The 19,792-nt window shown below is 38.1% G+C and overlaps 1 protein-coding gene across 15 annotated transcripts; it reads left to right on the top strand.

Moving 5' to 3' along the window:
* The first annotated feature begins 218 nt into the window (after positions 1-218).
* Positions 219-5,636, top strand: LOC110936496 (protein HEAT INTOLERANT 4). 15 transcript variants are annotated; one of them, XM_022178910.2, is made up of 14 exons: positions 608-749; positions 878-958; positions 1,055-1,143; positions 1,232-1,306; positions 1,443-1,514; positions 1,615-1,675; positions 3,351-3,389; positions 3,468-3,530; positions 3,610-3,682; positions 3,851-3,913; positions 4,179-4,319; positions 4,480-4,574; positions 4,785-4,889; positions 5,396-5,636. In XM_022178910.2, the coding sequence occupies exons 2-9, from the start codon at positions 911-913 to the stop codon at positions 3,661-3,663; spliced, it is 501 nt and encodes a 166-aa protein (XP_022034602.1). In that variant the 5' UTR covers positions 608-749; positions 878-910; the 3' UTR covers positions 3,664-3,682; positions 3,851-3,913; positions 4,179-4,319; positions 4,480-4,574; positions 4,785-4,889; positions 5,396-5,636. The 15 variants fall into 15 exon arrangements, 13 of the variants coding, with proteins under 13 accessions (XP_022034602.1, XP_022034599.1, XP_022034601.1 ...); XM_022178907.2 differs by having other exon boundaries at positions 5,367-5,636; XR_004863591.1 differs by lacking the exon at positions 4,785-4,889 and adding an exon at positions 3,175-3,249 and having other exon boundaries at positions 219-749; positions 3,851-4,319; positions 5,367-5,636.
* The last annotated feature ends 14,156 nt before the right edge of the window (positions 5,637-19,792 follow it).

Here is a 19,792-nt window from a genome sequence, read left to right as displayed (position 1 = left end):
AAGATGATATATACTCTACGATATACTTATCAATTTATATACTTTTCTTAAAAAAACTATTTCCTATTTTAATATTATTTTTAAAGTTTATAATTAAACTAAAATTCAATTCAATGTTTATTCTAAAACTTAGGATTTCACATAAGATCCCAAAACTATTTCCCTCCCCAAATAATTTAGCATTAGAATTTCACATTCCCTCTCCCCCCAAATCCATTAACCCTAAAAACAACAATGGCTTCTCGGAATTCATAGAGCTACTGTCACCTCCATTAAACAAAAACAAACCAGAACAACCTACAGAACCAATCTTCATCACTTACAGCCGCAAATCCCAACATCATCTAGCCACCATTAAAGCACAAAATTCCTCATCAACACCACCAGAACAACAACCTACAGAATCAACGAATGAAACCGCCACAACTCCGATAGGGTTCGGGTCCGTGTCGACGTCATCTCCGGCGAAGAAACAGAAAGGAAAAAAGGAAAGATCTAGAATTATTCGACGAGAACCGGTTGAAGCACCTAAGTTTGTTACTCAACAGAAGGAACAAAGGGCGTCGGATGAGCAGCAGGGGAGCAACGAGCGTGCTTTTCTTCTTATGTGGTTAGGGTCAGGTTCGTTCAACAGAAGGAACAAAGGGCGTCGGATGAGCAGCAGGGGAGCAACGAGCGTGCTTTTCTTCTTACGTGGTTAGGGTTAGGTTCGTTGATTTTTGTTGAGGGGATTGCTCTAGCTGCTTCAGGTATAGTTGTTTGTTGTTTGGTTGAATACTATTTTTGATTGATGAGGTGTGGTTTTGGTGTAGTCTAGTTGTTAATAATTAAAGTGTCAGCTCAGCTCGAATATATGATATCACTATTTGCTTTATAGGAAAAAGGCTCATCAGAGATTGTGTGTAAAGCTATGGGTATAGCCATCGACAAGACTGTTACAATTGTGGAATTAATAAAGGTTTGCCTAATTTACATTATCATTTCCTATCGTTCTTCATTTTTGCTTGCCATTTTCTATGATCTAATTAAAAGCCACTGTACATTTGAACCATAGAGGCGAATTGTTGGCCTTCATCAAATTACATCCATTGGATCCACAGACATAACCGACACATGGGAAGCCCTAGAGGAAGGATTACTTCCGTAAGAAGACCTTGTTAGCTGTTTTTTTGTGTTAGTTTCTATCAAGTTACCGTTTTGTCTAATCAGTCCACTTATTTTTTTGTTGCAGCCTGGAGACCACAAGGCATGTTTCAATGATAACTATAACACTTTCCAAGGCGGAGTTGAATACGTCATCTATCGGGTGAGTCAAATATTCATTGTTTATGATCAGTGTTATCTCTGTAGCATTGCAGTACTTTAAACCGCCTCTTTTTGTCATAGCTTTTATGTGGTATTAGCAAAAAGAATTTAGAATCACCATGTTAACTTGTTGGCAGGTATCAACCGCCATTGCCAGATGACCAGGTGAAGGTGTCAACTGAATTTGAATACATTCCATTAGGAAAACGGTGATCATTTTCTTATATGTTGAAAACCATGTTTGATAAATTTTAATTAGTTACCATAATTTTATAGTTGGCTAAACTGATATACATATAATTTTTACAGGGATTCTTCAGTTGAAAGACTTAAAACCCCAAATATTTGTACTTGGCTGTGTCCAAAGAAGGTATCCACCATTCCTATAAAGCTCCATGTTCATGCTTGTTTGCATGTTTTCTGAGTGTTGTTTTATTTTCTTAGTTTTTTATTTGTTTCATTTCCATCATTCAGTAATATTGATCTTATGTTTTTTAACTTCATTTTGGTATATATTATGCTTGCTCAACTATCTTACGCTGCAATGCATGGGTTGGAAGAATAGATCGAAATTAGAGGGGGCAATCCTGACCCAAAGCCTTCCAAGTGGGTCACTTTGGGTTGCTTTTTAAATTATATGGGTTCGTTTGGGTAAGATATTTTCACTCAGTGGGTCAAAATGGGTCAATTAAAAATTCATCTCATATATTTTCGGGTCAAAACGGGTTGACAACCTCAAAGAAATGGATCAATGTGGGTTGGTGTCTTAAAGAAACGGGACAAGTTTCGGATCGAAACGGGTTCGGTTTGGATTGAGTTTCGTTCGGCTGGGACGGGTTTCGGATCGGAATGTAGTTGGTTCGGATCGGATTTCGGGTTGGGTATATGAGTAGTGGTTTGGGTCAAAATGGTTAATTTGTTTGGTACAGATCAAACAAGTCAGGTCAGGCCAAGCCACACATATTTCGTATATACTTCTTTTTTAATTTTTATAAACAATCAATGTATTAAATATGATTTCATAAACTGCATCATCGATGATGTTATATAACTTTTTCATATAACGGTTTAGGTGGTTTAATGCATCCGAATACACTTTGAACGGCTTTCTCCTTGTTTAAGATAAAGCATAGCCCAAATAAATCCATTTATTTTGACTGGGTTAAATTAATGATCTCTACTATAAAGCTTGTTGGTTTTGATTATAGATGTCCACTTAACTGGGTCAATATTTGAGAAATGGCATTGAGTGTTTATCTGTTGAACTTGATGTTTAAACTGATTAACTATAGCTGCATTTTAGTTTTTGCAAATAGAATTAATGCGATATATGAATTATTAAAGGGTTTCTCATTCCCTCTGTTGCCACACATTTTTCAAGCATTTTGTATATTGCAAACAATTTGTACAATGTGAATTTTAGCCATAGTTTTCGGGCACTATTTGTGTAAGTTGTAGCTTTATGCTAAATTGCAGTATCACTCTTATGAGAATTGGAATATTCATCTCATGGTTATGGGTATATATATGAATTTTGATTTTTTCCAAGATCATCCACTCGGTAGAGGTTTGTAAAGAGTATTATCCTCAGATAATAAATTTCTTGATTATTATAGAATTAGTAATTCATTCATTATGTAATACGAAATACGAATAGTTACAAATTCTTACCAAACAATTCCATGGGATTATGGCGAGAAAAGAAAATCAGGACAAAAGATATTTCAGTTTTGGCTATAGTTTTAAATACTCTAATGTAATTGAGGACTTCATTTTCTAATTTTTACATTGAAGATCATTTGTGAATTGAGAAATTGGCTTTATTCTATTTGTTACTACTGCTCTAGCTCTTCTATGTTTATGCTACAGTGGTCTTGTTGAGAGTGGTAAAGATAATATGTACGTGAGGCACACTTGTTTTGCCAAAACACTTGTTAAGCGGAGGTGCGCCTCAAAGAAAAGCGTTAAAAAGCATGCACCATAACATAATGTTTGAGTGAGGTTAGCACTAATTTGCTTCTTCTATTTTTCATGAACATATATAGGTTTTCTGTCAGTTTGATTGGGATATGGATGAACTTGAGGTGAGCCCTAATCCCCTTTTTCTAATATCTTTTGCTTTATTAGGCATCGTAAACTTGAAAAACTTTTATCTTTTGTAGGAGTTCACTAATGAGCGAATTTTTGCGGATGAGTTGTCTGAAGATCAGAGGGATGGCTTCAAGGTAAGCTCAATCGAGTAGTTAGACTATGTTTTCATCATTCAACATATCTATATAAAAAATCTTTACCTTCTTTATTTAGGAATTTGCCAGGGAAAAGGTTCGAGAAAGAAGGAGAGCTAATTTCGTAAGATGAGAGTGACATGTTTGGTTTTGTAAGTAACAAACTTCATGCTTAAAGACCAACATTTATAACACATATCATAAATGAATATGATATAAGTCGGGACACCCGCTGCAACGCGCGGGCCTTCCCACTAGTATAGTTATATAGATATTTCTTGATGTGCATTAGTTTTATTTATATGTTTTTGCATTTGCAGATGGATCACCAACTGCAAGGGGCAGGGGCCGTGGTGGAAGGGGAAGGTCTAGAGCTGCATCAGGTTTCATTAGTTTCACAATTATTCACCTATTTAATAATCTGTAAAGAGTAAAATGCCATTTTGGTCGGTTTAGCCAGTTTTGCAACTTTTGTGCAAAGGTTTGTTTTTTCGCATATGAACACGTATTTATAGGCACATAACAACGAAAAGGTACGTTCACGAACATGTTAAAAATGACACATTTGGACACGTATTTATAGGCACATAACAAAATTTGTTAATTACTATAAATTCAGATCATATTAAACATCTGTCTTTTTAACAGATCAACATGACAGTGGCAGTGGAGGATGTATATACAACAGGTCAACATGACAAGACTCCAGACGCACATTTTAAGGTAGTGGGAATACAACCAGTTAACTTGGCAAACGAGTTGGACCATTTGAAGCAATAAAAAACAGAGGTGAGAGGAATAGAGCATAAAAAAAGGAGGTCAACAAAAACAAGATGTTAAATTTTCTTAGAATTAAACTGAATGATTAAAATTTTATAATCTGTGTTTTATGTAATAGAGATGTCTTGTTCGATGGAATCACTTACCCCACGAGTGTGCATTTATGTAGAAATTATGACCGCTTGGGCTGCTATGCTTAACTACGAAGAGAAGTACAAGAAACCGGTAACACCAGCAAGACTGTTCTGCAATGCTGGGATGCTGGTATGACTTGATTTTACTTTCACATTTTATAAATAAAAATATATAAGACCATTAGCATTAAGTATAGTATTATTTGACCAACTCTTTAACCCATAGTTAAATCCAAACAATAAAGCTCTTTAAGTTGCCATTGCCAGTAATTAGTTTAAAAACCAAATCTAGTATCTTCTAATTTGATCGAAAATCTACTTGCGTGAAATATTGTTACAGCTTAGAGACATTCGAAGAGATTCTGTCTCTAGGCCAGAAGAGGAGCCGAGTTTTTGAAGACATTGTAGTTTAATTTGTGGCTGTAAATTGCTGCCTTGGTTCAACGTATAACCCAGCCTTTCATGCTGCTAACAACATTGTGCTTTATTATGATCTTGCTTTTCAATTTATTATGTGTTTGTTTGCAATTGATGGCTCACTGTTGTTGCTTTTGGCATTATAAGATTATCATGGGTGGATGTAAGTCTGCATTCGCGTGTTCTCCTCTGCTACGTCAGGAAAATCGTGTGAATCTGCTGTTTCTGTTTTGGTATTTGCTGGTGCTGCATGTTGGATTAATTTGCCATTTGTCGTTTATACCTAATTCATGCAATGCATGAAGTAGCTACTGTAGATGCTTAGGATATGATAGTTTATACCGTTTATTTGCTATTGGTCGTTTATCTTTGATTCTTTATCTACTTTATTTCATTTTTATCGAGTTCTTTGATTTTCATGATACTTACCACCATTGGCCCAACTAGTTTATTATGGGTACTTTGATTTTGGGTCTGAATTGACAAACATTTGTTTATCCTACAGGCTAATCCAAAATTTGATTTGAATATTAGTTAAGATGACGTGGAAGACAAGTGTTCCTACTATGGACGGGTGAAGAATATATATGGACTTGAAGAAAACAGTCTTGAAATAGTTATTAGTTTATGTGTAAAGTCATTTTCCTTTATAACTTTTGTAGATAGGTTTTAATTAGAAGTTGATGTTTATAATTAGTATTACTATTTAAATTAAAAACTTATGTATGGATTTTGGGTTATTATTGTTAGTAGCATTTGGTTTTTAGTTTTCTCATTTTACTTTATTTTATATTTGACAAAAAATGGAAAATAAAATGGGTAATTACACGAAAATGGTCACATAAAACCACATAAAAAAGTGTGACCAAAGTTTAGACAACAACCACACATAGAATTACAAAATTTCATGTGACTATAAACAAACATTAGCCACATCATAGTCACTTTGTTTCTTGTTTGTGTGGCGGAATGATACCAAACGTCATGGAAAAAAAGTTGTGTGATCAAAGATTAGACAATAGCCATACTTAAAATTACAAAATTTCATGGCTATAAATAACCACTAGCCACACCATAGTCACTTTGTTTCTTGTTTGTGTGACGGAATGATATCAAACGTTATGGGAAAAGAAGATTATGTGTGACCAAATGTTAGACAACAGCCACACTTAAAATTACAATATTTGGTGTGGCTATAAATAACCACTAGTCACACCATAGTTACTTTGTTTTTTGTTGTGTGACAGAATGATACCAAACGTCATGGGAAAGAAAGTTATATGTGACCAAATGTTAGACAATAGCCATACTTATAATTACAAAATTTAATATGGCTATACATAACCATTAGCCACACTTTCATCACTTTGTTTTTTTGTTTTTTGTTTGTGTGACAGAATGATATCAAATGTCATGGGAAAAACAAATATGTGTGACAAAATGTTAGACAATAGCCACACCATCATTACTTTGTTTTTATTGTGTGACGAACTAATAACAAATGTCATAGGAAAAATATGTATATGTGACCAAAAGTTAGACAATAGCCACACTTACAATAAATTCATGTGGCAATGTAATAGAACCGGCCACACTTACAATAAACTCGTGTGGCTGTTGCTACCTTTTAGCCACACTTAATAGACAAAATGTTTGATTACTACACTTTTTGTCACACTTTTAATTAATTGATATGGCTAAAACATACTTTTTAGTAAATATATGTGACTATATATTACAAAGAGACACACTTTAATTAAATTTATGTGGCTATTGCAACCCTTTAGCCACACTTAATTGAGGGAATGCTAGATTTAACCAAAAATGTTGTTACCCTTTAGCCACACTTTTAAGTTCTAAGGCCACTAAAAAGTGTATGTGGCGGTATAATGCCTACGATGACTCGAGCTTTGGTCACACTTGATATGAAAAAAATATGTGTGGCGAAAGACATATAGTTACACTTTTTTGGTGTGACTGTATCTCGATTTTGGCGTAGTGGATGCTCTACAATCTGTGTCTTACTCGACTCCCCCTTACCTTCAGCTTCACCACTTTCTTCATTGATTGTGTCGTTTAATAGATCTTCAACGACTTTTTCTTTTGAGGCTTCAGTTACTCTAACACCTGAGCCTCCTGCTGCATCATCATTACCTTTAGAGCTATGACTGCTCGCATAATAAACAAACTCATCCTCATCATAATCCTCTTCATCTTCGCCACCAATTAATTTAGGTGATGGAATTTCTTCTTCGACTATGCCAGGAACTACAGATATAGGCTCAGGATTATCTATCACCATTGAAGGTACAATAGACATTTCAGAGCTTCCTTCCACCCCTTTACCCTTATCTTTCATCTGCCTTTCTAATTCTGCTTTACGTTCTGCACGAAGGTCTTCTAATTTCAACTCTTCATATTTCTGTTCCACTGATGTCTCTAACATACTTTCCACAACTCTATTCAGCATGTAGAACTTATGTTCATGTAGCACTTTAGCAGCCATAAGTTCTTTATTCTTCAACTTATAGTATTCATTTTCACTCTCTCGACGATTCTTCTCTTCTTCTAATTCAGACACTCGAACTTTCAGAACGTCGATTTCCGTCTGATCAACTTCAATTTTCAGTGTCAACACTTTGTTTTCACCTTCCAACCTCTGCATCCTACCAGCAAGAGTCTTTTCTCTATCAGCAATCTTTTTGCATTCAGCCGCCAATTTTTTATTCTCTGCTATCACATCCTCAATTCTCTTTTCCAATTTCAACACTTGCGAATTGTTTGCAAAGTCGAAATCAACATCTAGCAGATTATCTTGCGGTATTGGAAGACCTTTACTCGAAGAACCAGGTTGTACATGGGTGAGTGGAGATGTGCCAAAGAGATCTTGCGAAGTATAATATGGTTGTTGTGATGGTGGTGTTTATTGAAAAAGAGGAGATGGTTGTTGTTGTGGAGTAGGTTGTCTGGGTGGTGTTGAGTGTGATGGAGGAGTAGGTTGTCTTGGTGATTGTTGTGGTGTTGGTTTTCTGGGAGGAGATTGATGTATTGGAGATTGTGGAGGTGTTGGTTGACGTGGAGGTGTAGAGTGCGTTTGCCTGATCTTCTGAGGGCGCTTTGACACTTTAATCTTTGGTGTAGTTCTCTTTCGACCAGCAGCTTTCTTTTTACCCTTCGGAGAAGATTGTGACACTGAAACATGCTCCGGAGAAGGTTCATAAGGTGCATCTTCTTTCTCTTCCCTCTTCCTCTTTCTAATCAACCTCTCCTGTTCTACCTCTTCTCTCATTCGTCTTTCACGTTCTTTTGCATCAATCACTTCATAATCAGACGAACTAGAAGAACTGGTAGTGTCTTTATCAACGTCGTCACCTTCAACATCATCTAATTCCTTCTCTTTTTCTTTTTGAACATCAGAAGTACCCGTTTCCACAACATTATCAACAAAATACGCTTCTGTTGTAAACAAATCTGTCTCAATTACAATGTTTTCAGCACCAGTCGTCTCTTGTTCATTTCAACATTCATCTCAGGAATTTCTTCATCAGATTCATCAATTAACATTGTTTGCTTTTTCTTCTTTTGAATCTTCTTTGGTTTTGACGAAGAACCTTCACCTTTAGCTACAGGAGTTGCAAATCTACGTCTACGCCCCGACTCCTTTACATACCACTCGTTCTTGGTTGGTTTGAAACTCTGAAGTATTTTCAACTCTACAGCATACAACGCCTCTTTCATTTCCTCTTGATTTCTCCAATTCTGATGATTTTCCGGATCAGGATCCACATAGTTCGCATCTCTAAGCAATCCAAAGTTTTTAATCACTAGATCAGGCTCTGGATGATTAGGATGATACTTGACCAGGTTCTTCAAAGTGTTGTTAGACATGTGAGCTTGAACAAGAAGATCACCCGTAATGTTTCTATCAATTCCAGGGTATGCACGATCAATCATCATTTGTACAAACCGCGGATACCTCCAGGTTCTAACATCCGACGTGAGATTCTCCACCATATAATGAAAAACTATGTGCGAAAAGTTGTATTTCTTATTCAACACCAACGCTGTTAACATGTTCATTTGATAATCTCTCATCTGATCGAAACTGCCCTTTGTATGGCTCAAGGAAATCAGAATACAATGAATCAAGAACTTGAAAGATTTTTGAAACTTTGACTTCAAGTAGTTTCCGGTGTTCAAAGCACCTCTGTATCCCATTCTCAGCATACATCCCTTCACCAAGCGTTCTGGAAATCTTGTGGGGTAATTGGCCTCATCAGGAAAGTTCATAACTTCTCAAACTAATGCTTCAGTCACCAGAATAGTCTCCAACTTTCCATCCACTTCCACCACTGATGATATCACCTTGCTTTCCTCATCATACTTTGCGTTTATCCAAAATCGACTAATATGTGATCTATACAACGGTCTTTGGTCAATCATTGCTTTCTTCACTGGAATATGATTCAAATAATCCAAAATGCTGCTGAATTCTGACAATAAAGGACACTTCTCCACATCTAAATCAATACAACTGTTGTGTACTGGATCAAATAACACATTTGGCGATGCCTGCACAATAACAACAGAAATCAAGACTTAGAAAAATTTCACATTTTTAACACTGACTAAAAAGCGAACCTGCATAGTACATTAAAAGCGAACCAAACACTTCACAACCCTATAGGCGAACCAATGTAATGACTGAAAAGCGGTCCTACATAGAAAATTACACAAAAGCGAAACCGTCCCTAGTCACAAAAGCGAACCAAGCTTTTACTGCCTTAAAAGCGGACCTGACATGGTTCTATGAGCGGTCCTAAGATGACTTATAAGCGGTCCTATAGATGACATATGAGCGGTTCAACAAATGACATATGAGCGGTTCAAGGTCATCTGTTCATAAAAGCGATCCAAATTCAAAATCTGTAAAAACTACTTTAACCCTAAAATTGATTCCAAAATCAGACTCTACACATCATTCCGAGACTAGGGATGTCTTTTGATTCCTACAAATATGCCTAAAACTCTCTAGATCTGAAATTGAAAACACTCAATGCCGATAAATCTCATCAATCGCTCAAATCTCAGCAATTTACACACAATACTACTCTTAATATCTTCAGACGACATGATTACTTTATTCTATTCAATCAAACATGACAGTTAAAAGCTCAAAAAGCGATTCGTTTATGCAATCATACCGACAGACATATTTTTAACACGAAAGAACTAAGATTGAGAGAGGACTTACCTTGCCCATGATGTAATGAACTTGAATCTATCAAGAACAAGTGAAAATCGGGCTCAAACAGCAGTAAATCACGAAGAACACAGAGGATCGCTCGTAATCGTCTCAGAGAGAATGACGGATAAGCGGGCCAAGAAATGACAGAAAAAGCGGACCCCTGTACCTTTTATATGGGGTCTGGACCGCTTATACGACATCTTCTCATGAGCGGACCGACATGTTACTATGACAGAAAAGGCGAACCGATGGTGACAAAAGAGCGAACCTGTCTCTAATATTTCAAAAATTCATTTTTTAATCATTTTTCCAACTTTTTCGATTTCACACGCTGACACCCAGTTGACCAAGTCCAATTTAATGACCCTGGACAACTGTTTGACCTACCAAGTCCAAGTTAATGGCCCTGGATGATCAGTTATATGAAGTACTCTGTCGTTTTGTTTCAAAAACAATTCAAATTAATGAACTTTTCAACGTTTCAAACATTTTCACATTTTATCTTTCAAACATCATACCAAATCTTTGTTTGCAATCACAGCTTACCCAACCCTCACCAGACACTAACATGATCTGCACACTGGCTTTGATCTTCCAATCCCCAGTATCAGTTGTCGAATATAATGAGAAAAGAAAATCTTTTTGGGTTTAAAGCTGTACAAACTGAAGTATATACACACAATATTTTTTCCGGGCGTGTTAGGGGATCATATCAGCTGCCGACAGAACACATGCACCGTTAAGCTTATTTCATTTTAAGCATTAAGCAATTCGCGTTGATTGTCGGTATATTGATCCATTTTAAATTCTCGAAAAACTTTCAATTTGTTTGGGATACGTGATTAGTGTTTTAGAGACTTAAACGTTAACGTGTGTTCCCACCTCAGTATATACTCCCGTATCCGGATCCCAGTATTCAGTCTTACAGGTGAATATACCACGGCTGATATCTGTTGGGGGTAGATGCGAAACCATGAGAGCTCAGGTCAGAACTTCCGTTCAGCAAAGAGATGACGGCTCGACTTTTCGGTGGGTCCCCTTTAGAGGATCTTTTGCATTTCAACAGCAGCGACTATCAATTTTATTGTTTCATCAGCATGCTGAGGGTGAAGCTTATGTTTCAAAGCTTTTTGCGTAAAGTATTATCCGGGGACTAGGTCAGTATTTCCATACAGCAGAAGTCCCGGGATAATACCCCAGATATCACCGAGCATAAAGACCTAGTATCTCAGAATACGGGACCTTTCAAACAGGATTTCAGGGGTTACCTATATATCCAGGAGGTGTTCGCCACGAAAACGCAAGTTAAATTTAGTTTATATCCCAAACTGATCTACTAATTCTGTAAGAACCTACCGGCACATCTTTAGCGAGACTGCTTAATTGCATTTAATACATTACATATCTCTAGCGTACTGTGCCTGTCTAGCTGATGTACTATCATTTCCCCTATACTACACAGCTCTTTTTGTATTTTTTAATGTTTTTGGATTTTTATGGTTTTATCATGTTTTTGTATTTTTCTGCGAATATCTCCCACTAAAACTAAAACATAATTTTGTGTTTTTGATTTTAACGAAAAGCAGGAAATACAACTGTACAAAATAAAAATTGACAACCCGATACGGTTCAAGTCAGATCCCCGCCCAATTCGGCTTCACACTCGATAACCCTCCCAGATTGCAGATTTTTCATCCCATTTAACCTTAAAAGATAATAAAATCTCTTTTTATCAAACGGTTTGGTGTAAAAATCAGCTTTCTGATCATCGGTGCCCACATGTTCAATCCGTATTAATTTCTTTTCGTGACAATCTCGAATAAAATGGTGACGGATTTCAATGTGTTTTGTTTTCGAATGATGAACCGGATTTTTAGTAACATTTATAGCCGCTTCATTGTCCACAAATATCGGCGTATCCAAGAATTGCAGACCGAAGTCGCGCATCTGCTGTTGGATCCAGAGGATCTGCGAGCAACAGCTAGAGGCTGAGACGTACTCAGCCTCACACGTGGAAAGCGCAACTGCAGTTTGCTTCTTGCACTGCCAGGTAACGAGCCGAGTTCCGAAGAACTGGCACCCAGCAGTGGTGGACTTTGCATTCTGCTTACAGCTACCAAAATCTGAATCAGCGAAACCGGATAAGGTAAAATCACCCAAACGAGGGTACCACAAGCCGATTCTTGGGTAACCCTTCAAATACCGTAAGATGCGTTTGACGATCGTCAGGTGTGATTGCTTCGGATTTGACTGATATCGTGCACACAGACATGTCGGGTACATAATGTCGGGACGGGAAGCTGTGAGATACATTAAAGACCCAATGATCGATCGGTATAACGTTTCATCCATCTTTACTCCCTGTTCATCCGGACAAATACCATGGTTCTATGCGAGGGGGGTTGATGCAGGACTGCAATCTGTCATATCAAACTTGTCTAGCACATCCTTTACATACTTTGACTGGTGAATGAAGATTCCGTCGGGCATTTGTTCTACCTGCAGCCCGAGGAAGAACTTCATCTCCCCCATTGAACTCATTTAATATTTCTTCTTCATTACTCTCTCAAATTCTTTACACAAATCGTCGTTGGTGGAACCAAAAATGATATCATCAACGTAGATCTGCACGATCAGCAAGTGGCTTGCTTCTTCTTTTGTGAACAAGGTGTTGTCTACTGTTCCTCTTGTGAACCCGTTGTCCAGCAAGTAGGTTGAGAGAGTCTCGTACCAGGCTCTCGGGGCCTGGTGTAGACCGTATAATGCTTTATCCAGTAAGTACACCTTGTCTTTGTTCAGTGGATCTGCAAACCCCGGTGGTTGCCCCACGTAAACTTCTTCTCGAATCTTGCCATATAGGAATGCAGATTTAACATCGAGTTGATAGACTTTGAAATCTTTCCAGGATGCAAAGGCAAGAAAGATACGAATAGCTTCAAGCCTTGCGACCGGCGCGTAAACCTCTTCATAGTCTATACCCTCCTGTTGGCTGAAGCCTTGAACCACTAGACGTGCTTTGTTCCTCACCACGACTCCTCTATCATCACGTTTACATTTAAACACCCATTTTTTCTTTATCAACTTCTGATTCTTCGACAGATCGACCAGTCTCCAGACGCCCAATTTCTCAAATTGTTGCAGCTCTTCCTGCATTGCATTAACCCAGCTGTCTTCGGTCAACGCTTCTTTGTAAGTCCTGGGCTCTATCTGCGAAATAAAACATTTGAGTGAGACTTCTTTCTGCATATCAGCAATATCTGAATAAAAACATGTAAAAGCTTGGTCTATCTGATGTCTCGTCTTGACACCACTCTGTAGATCGCCGATAATTTGTTCTGAAGGATGGTAAGACAGTGTCCGTGGCATCACAGTATCAGGCACCACAACTTCCGACTCCAGATTCGATATGTCAAGATCAACGGTTTGATCAACAGCATCCTCTGATATCTCATTTGGTTCCTCGTCAAAGGTAGGAGCGGGTTCCTCCTCTGAGTCGTCAGAAACATCAAACGATGGAGCTGGTTCCTCTGGTACCTCTGGCGGTATATGAACGGTTCCACTTGGTCCAGCTTCATCATCGTGAGTACCCACGGTGGGCGTAGAAACATCTAGCGGTCTAGATTCCGGCTCTTGCAATTGACTTTGCTGATACAAGTACATGAGAGCAAATTCCTCCTCACTCGGCTCGGACGACAGATGAAACGATTCCCAGAGTTTGTCGTAGTCGAAAAGGAATCTTTGTCCGGGAAGTTGTTGCGACGGCGTGTGCTTTTGACAATCCACATGATGGACCTGAATCACCTTCCCCAGACACGGTACAAACACCCTTTTTAACGGGCTGGCGTAACCTACGAAAAATCCTTCATTCGCTTTTGCTCCGAATTTACCATCAGCATCTATGAAAGTACACGGAGAGCCAAAAGGTTCTAGGAACTCAAGATTTGGCTAATAGCGATGCAGCAACTCGAAACAAGTCTTTTTATATTTCTTCACTGTCCGAACTCTATTCAATGTATAGCAAGCCGCTGACACTGCTTCACTCCAGAGGAAAATCGGAAGCTTTGAATCGGCCAACATAGTACGTGCGGTCTCGATCAGGGTTCTATTCTTTCGTTCAGCCACTCCGTTCTGTTGTGGTGTGTACGGCGCACTGAATTCATGTAGTATCCCCTTCTCGTTACAGAACTCGTACATTTTGTTATTCTTGAACTCTGTTCCGTTATCACTCTGAATTCTTCTGATTGGCAGCTTGTACACTGTTTCCATCTTTTTGAATAAAACCATCAAAGCATCGAATTTTTCGTCCTTCTTCTCCAAATAAACAACCCATGAAAACCTTGTATAATCATCCGTAACCACCAAACAGTAAGAATCTCCACTGATGCTTTTGACGTTAACCGGCCCGAAGAGATCCATATGCAATCTCTCGAGAGGTAACCGGATGGTATTGAGCATCTTTAGCGGATGAGACTTCCGTACATGTTTACCTTTCTTACAAGCAACACAATCGTCAGGTAAATGAAAATTCTTAACATTCACACCTTCTACCAAATCGTTGTGCACAAGAAAATTCATTTTACGAACGTGTATATGACCCATTTTTCTGTGCCACATAATTGACTCTTTCTCAGTTGCTTTAGATTTTGTTACAAAACATTGTTTTTGAGGAGTTGTTGGTGTTGTAGTGCTCATGTCTAAAATGTAAAGATCATTAACCCTAGGAGCACGCAACAGCACTAACTCATCAGGGACTTTAAACCCTTGCTTTAAAACCAAACATTCTGTTTTTGTAAAATGTACGCTAAAATCTTTGTCGCAAATTTGTGAAATACTTAACAAATTGTTCGTCAATTCAACAATATAATTCACTTTGTCAAAAGATATGATGCCGTTTGTGAGCTTTCCCTGACCAACAATCCTGCCAGCTTGGTTACCAGCAAATCCAACGTAGCTTCCATTAATTGATTTGACATCATATAATAGAGCTAAGGATCCCGTCATATGTCTCGACGCTCCGCTGTCCATTATCCACCTGGATAGCACAGACTTTGGCAGCTCCTACAATCAGCACACAAACACATCAGTTAAACAATGATGCCCACGACTTTTTAGCTTCTGACACTGAACCAGAAACTACATTGCATTTCTCACTTGTTTTTGGAAAGTTAAATGTGACATTTGACTCAATTTCCTTTTTATCTTGTTTCACTTTGTTATGAAGTTTGGGAAATTCCGACAAAAACTGATCAATTTCAGACTCAAACACCGCAACATCATCTTTCACAAACTGTGACTCATTTTTCAACACACTTTCCATCTTTTTGATCTCACCAGATGGTTTAGATTTCGCGACCCATGACTGATTTTCAAAAGTTTTTGCTTTAGGGTAGAATTTCGAAGTCTTGGGAGATTTAGAAGACTCGCCAATCTCAAAAGTCGATTTTGGCTTGTCCTCCGACTTCAATTTTTCACCCCGTTTAAGAATTCGGATCGGCGAAACCAACACTTGTTTATCTTTTGCAACGACCGGTGATTTTGGTCGAGGTTTTTGAATCATTTGTTTTGAAACATTTTTGTTTTCAACCTTAGGTTTTTCAACCTTCGGTTTTTCAACCATTTGTTTATTAACAGCTTTTACCACAACCGGTTTTTCAATCACTTTCTTACACTGCTTCGCCATGTGGCCAACTTCATTGCAGCGATAACACACACGCTTATCATATTCTACAAAAGTGGTTGTGACAGTTTCCACTTTTAGCTTTTGCGCTGCATTGAAGTCGTCCACGGCCTTTTGACTAAATATATAATCTTTTTCAATTTCAGTGCTAGGACCAACGACAAAAACATCATCCATCCTATCTTTTGGCTTGACCACCTACTTAGTCATTTTCTTCTCAAAACCTAGACCTTTATTCTTTAACTGATTTTTCTTGTTTTGGCTTTTACTCACCCCATCTATCTTTTCTGAACTAGTGGGACGTGAAGAACCAACTGATTTTTTCAGTTTCGAAAAGAAATCATTTTTCTTGATTTCGTTAACACTCAGTTCAACCAACTTAAAAACTTTCTCAACATTCTCGAATTTGACATTTTGAAGCGGAAACTCGGTGTTGGAGTAAAGTTTGTCAGACCCAACCATAGTGTAAGCCACCATAATCGAATCATCATCCGCACTTTTATCCGTTTTTGACAAATAACGATCTAAAAAGTTTCCGTACTCCTCAGAATCACTACCGGACTCCACTGATTTTGCCTTCTCAGATTTCTCACTATCATCGTCCAACACCTGATCAATAACATTTTTGATTACCTGGGATTCGTTGTCAGTGTCAGACGCATTGAAAGTGATATCAATGTTATCAGGTAAATCATTCTCAAGTGTTTTTAGTTTGATGTTTAATGCAGCTTCCACCCCATCTGGATATTTCTGTGTATAATGATTCCACATTGGGGGTGGAACACTGTTGTAGACAGGTGAAGCATGTGGCTGTTGTGGCACTATTTGTTCTAACACATACGATGATGCCACATAACTCATCAATTTCTGATCAATTCTATCATTTTCAATTTTAGTCAACTCAAGCTCTTTTCTCAAAGAAGCGATTGTATCTAAATGAAAATTGACTTCTCTCTGTTTATCAAATAAAGTTGATTGTGCCAGCTTGGTTGCTTTATCGTTTTCAAGACTCTCTTTTTGGATCAGTTTTATTGACCTAGACAATGTGTCATATGCCACTTTTACTTGTTCTAAGTCAAACTTCACCAAATCTGCATGTTGTTTTAAATCCTGATAATTGGTGTCTTTTTCAAGACACCCCGTGCATGGTTGTGAACAACTTAGACACGGTGTATCGGGAATTGAAACTTTTTCAACTTTAATCTCATCCTCACAAACAATTTTACCAACAAGATCTGACTCTGACTCAGACGACTTGACCACGTTGACCTCTATGACTCCAGTTTCCTTTCCTAGACCTGACATCTTATCAACTGACTCCTGGAAATCTGTGTCTACCTCTTTCAACTTGCTCATCAATGCTTTATCTGCAATTTCCTTTAGAGCTTCTTCATTCATTTCCTTCGAAACATCGATCACCTCCTCAACTGCTTCTTTCTCTGCTTCAAATCTCGGACACGTTCCAGTTCTTGGCTCTTCAAAATAATCTGCAAAAGAATCAAAAACGTTAGGAGGTAAAATAGATTTCATTGTATAAACAAATTCCTCCTGCCGTGATTGAAAGTTGAGAAATTCAGTTACTGATTCCCCAGCTTTTTCAGAATTATCTATAGAAACCTCTTTAACAACCTCCGGAACCACCTGATCAGTAACTTCCATAGCCTCTTCAATCACAATTTCAGTCACAGAATCAACCATCTTAGTAACTACATCCTCAACCACCTCAGAATCAGACTTAACAACACTCTCAGAAACTACTTCACCAACATTCTCAGTAACCACCTCATCGCTAACCTTCGACTCTGCAACTGTCTCGGTGATTTCAACTACCTCAGCCATCATTGCTCGATCATCCTTTCCTGGAACATACTTGTACCAACTAAACCCAGACGCAACTTTTTCATCATCTTGGTTTACGATAAGTGCCTTCTCTGGTTTGTTCTCAATCTGAGGTCTCTGAACAGCAGATTGTTGATTTGGACGGTGATATATAGCTTGTCTGTAATAATCGTTTGTAAATGGATTCTGATGATTCTGCACTTCACGATTCGGACACTCACGCTTGAAATGACCTCGTTCTTTGCACTTAAAACAGGTAACTTTTGTCTTATCGAACCCTAATTTCTGATCAGGACCTGACAGACTGCTTCTACCCGTGATTTCCATAAAGCGTTGTGCTCTTCTAACCAAACTCGCCATGCACCATTTTATATCTATCATGTCACACCCCCAGAATCCACCTGCGGAGTATCACCGCTTGGGAGCGTGACTGACCAGGATCAAGCCACCAATCATATTGAACATGTAATTAATATTAAGTAAAATAAATGTAAACCATCCATCCAATACGATAGGTGTTCAAAACATAACCATAGTTTCAAAGTGTAGCGGAAGCATAGTAAATAATCCAACAATAGTTAATAGTTTTAAATGTCATAATAGTTCAACGTAGAAACCACGATCCTTGTCCACAACGACCCGCTTCTCCAGTGCAAGCTCCAAGTACCTAACGATCTACAAGGCATGTAACAGAATGATCAACAAACTAGTTGAGCGAGTTCACAGTAAGTAAATGCGTAACAGTAAGTAACGGGTGGCTCTACAGGGCCAATAGTAAGTTATACAGGTGGGGGCTTCCCATGTTATGTGACCACTAGACTATTCGTATCATCCCTGTTCTTCGTCCGAGAACAGTAGCGCGTATGGGGTGTGCGTAGGTTTTACGCACGTATCCTTCATAACCGAGGATAGAAGTAAGTAATGCGTACACGTAGGTTTTACGTGCGTGCCTGACATCCGAGGCAGTAATTGGCATGTGACCACGTAGGTGTTATCCCAACCTACGGAACCGTCCTGACATCCGAGGACCATGATAGGTGATAGTCTAGGAAAAGCATATATACGTTCTTAGTCAATGATAACCTTTAACCCATTCCCACGACCCGGGAATCCCATGCCTTAGTAGAAGTGTGAACTCACCTTGGTTTGCTCGGTATGCTAGGTTATGCACTCACAAGTAATTAATCACGTCCTATTGTATGCACGTATAACAAATCAGTTCATGTTCGCAATGATACGCATGCAATCTAATGTCACATAGTGCTTGATAGCCAATATCATGCATCAATCATGTATCACATAACAGTCAGTTTGCATATCGGCACAACACGTATCATTTCACATTTAATCATCAGCTAGTGTACACGAATACAAATGTTAACATTCATCACCAAGCATGGCATGCCAAATAAATCAAGCATACATTCCATCATTCAAAGTATGTTTATAACCCCCCCATTATCTTTCGACCCAACTGTTATCTTTCGACACAACAGTTATCTTTCGACATATTAGTTATCACAGTTATCTTTCGGACCAATTGTTATGTTTCGAACCAAATGTCATCTTTCGACCAAATGTCATCTTTCGACCACGCTGTTATCTTTCGGTCAACATAACTATGTTTCGGTCAATGCTATCCTTCGGTCAACACTACTATGGTTCGAAGGACAAGTATCTTTCGGTCACAACAACTATGTTTCGACTAACAAGTATCTTTCGGTCACAACTATGTTTCGAATAACTAATATCTTTCGGTAAATATCAGTTACGTTTACTCAAAGTTTCCAAGTTTATCCGTGATTATCAATTAACACAAATTCAAGTATTCGGTTACCTCAGAATCGATCAAACAGGGAGTTTCATATTAAACCTCATGAACCCTAATTTAACCACATGAACAATAATAACACTTAATCATATTATGTTCCGGTTCCATGAACAATAAAAAAATTCCGAATTGCATAATATCACAGCCGATCCACAAAACATTATCATTGAACATCATCACAACAGATCCGATTAACATACACATCCGATTAACATCCATATCCGATTAACATACAAACAACATATTGCAAGACAATTGATAAATCATGAAATCATATACACTCAAAGCATCATCTATTAACATAAACAACATCACACACTAACCGGAAAATCTGAA

Source organism: Helianthus annuus, chromosome 7, assembly GCF_002127325.2.
Source record: "Helianthus annuus cultivar XRQ/B chromosome 7, HanXRQr2.0-SUNRISE, whole genome shotgun sequence".
Classification (NCBI taxonomy): Eukaryota; Viridiplantae; Streptophyta; class Magnoliopsida; order Asterales; family Asteraceae; genus Helianthus; species Helianthus annuus.
The sequence above is the reverse complement of the archived record's forward strand: the minus strand, read 5'-3'. Positions and strand labels throughout refer to the sequence as shown.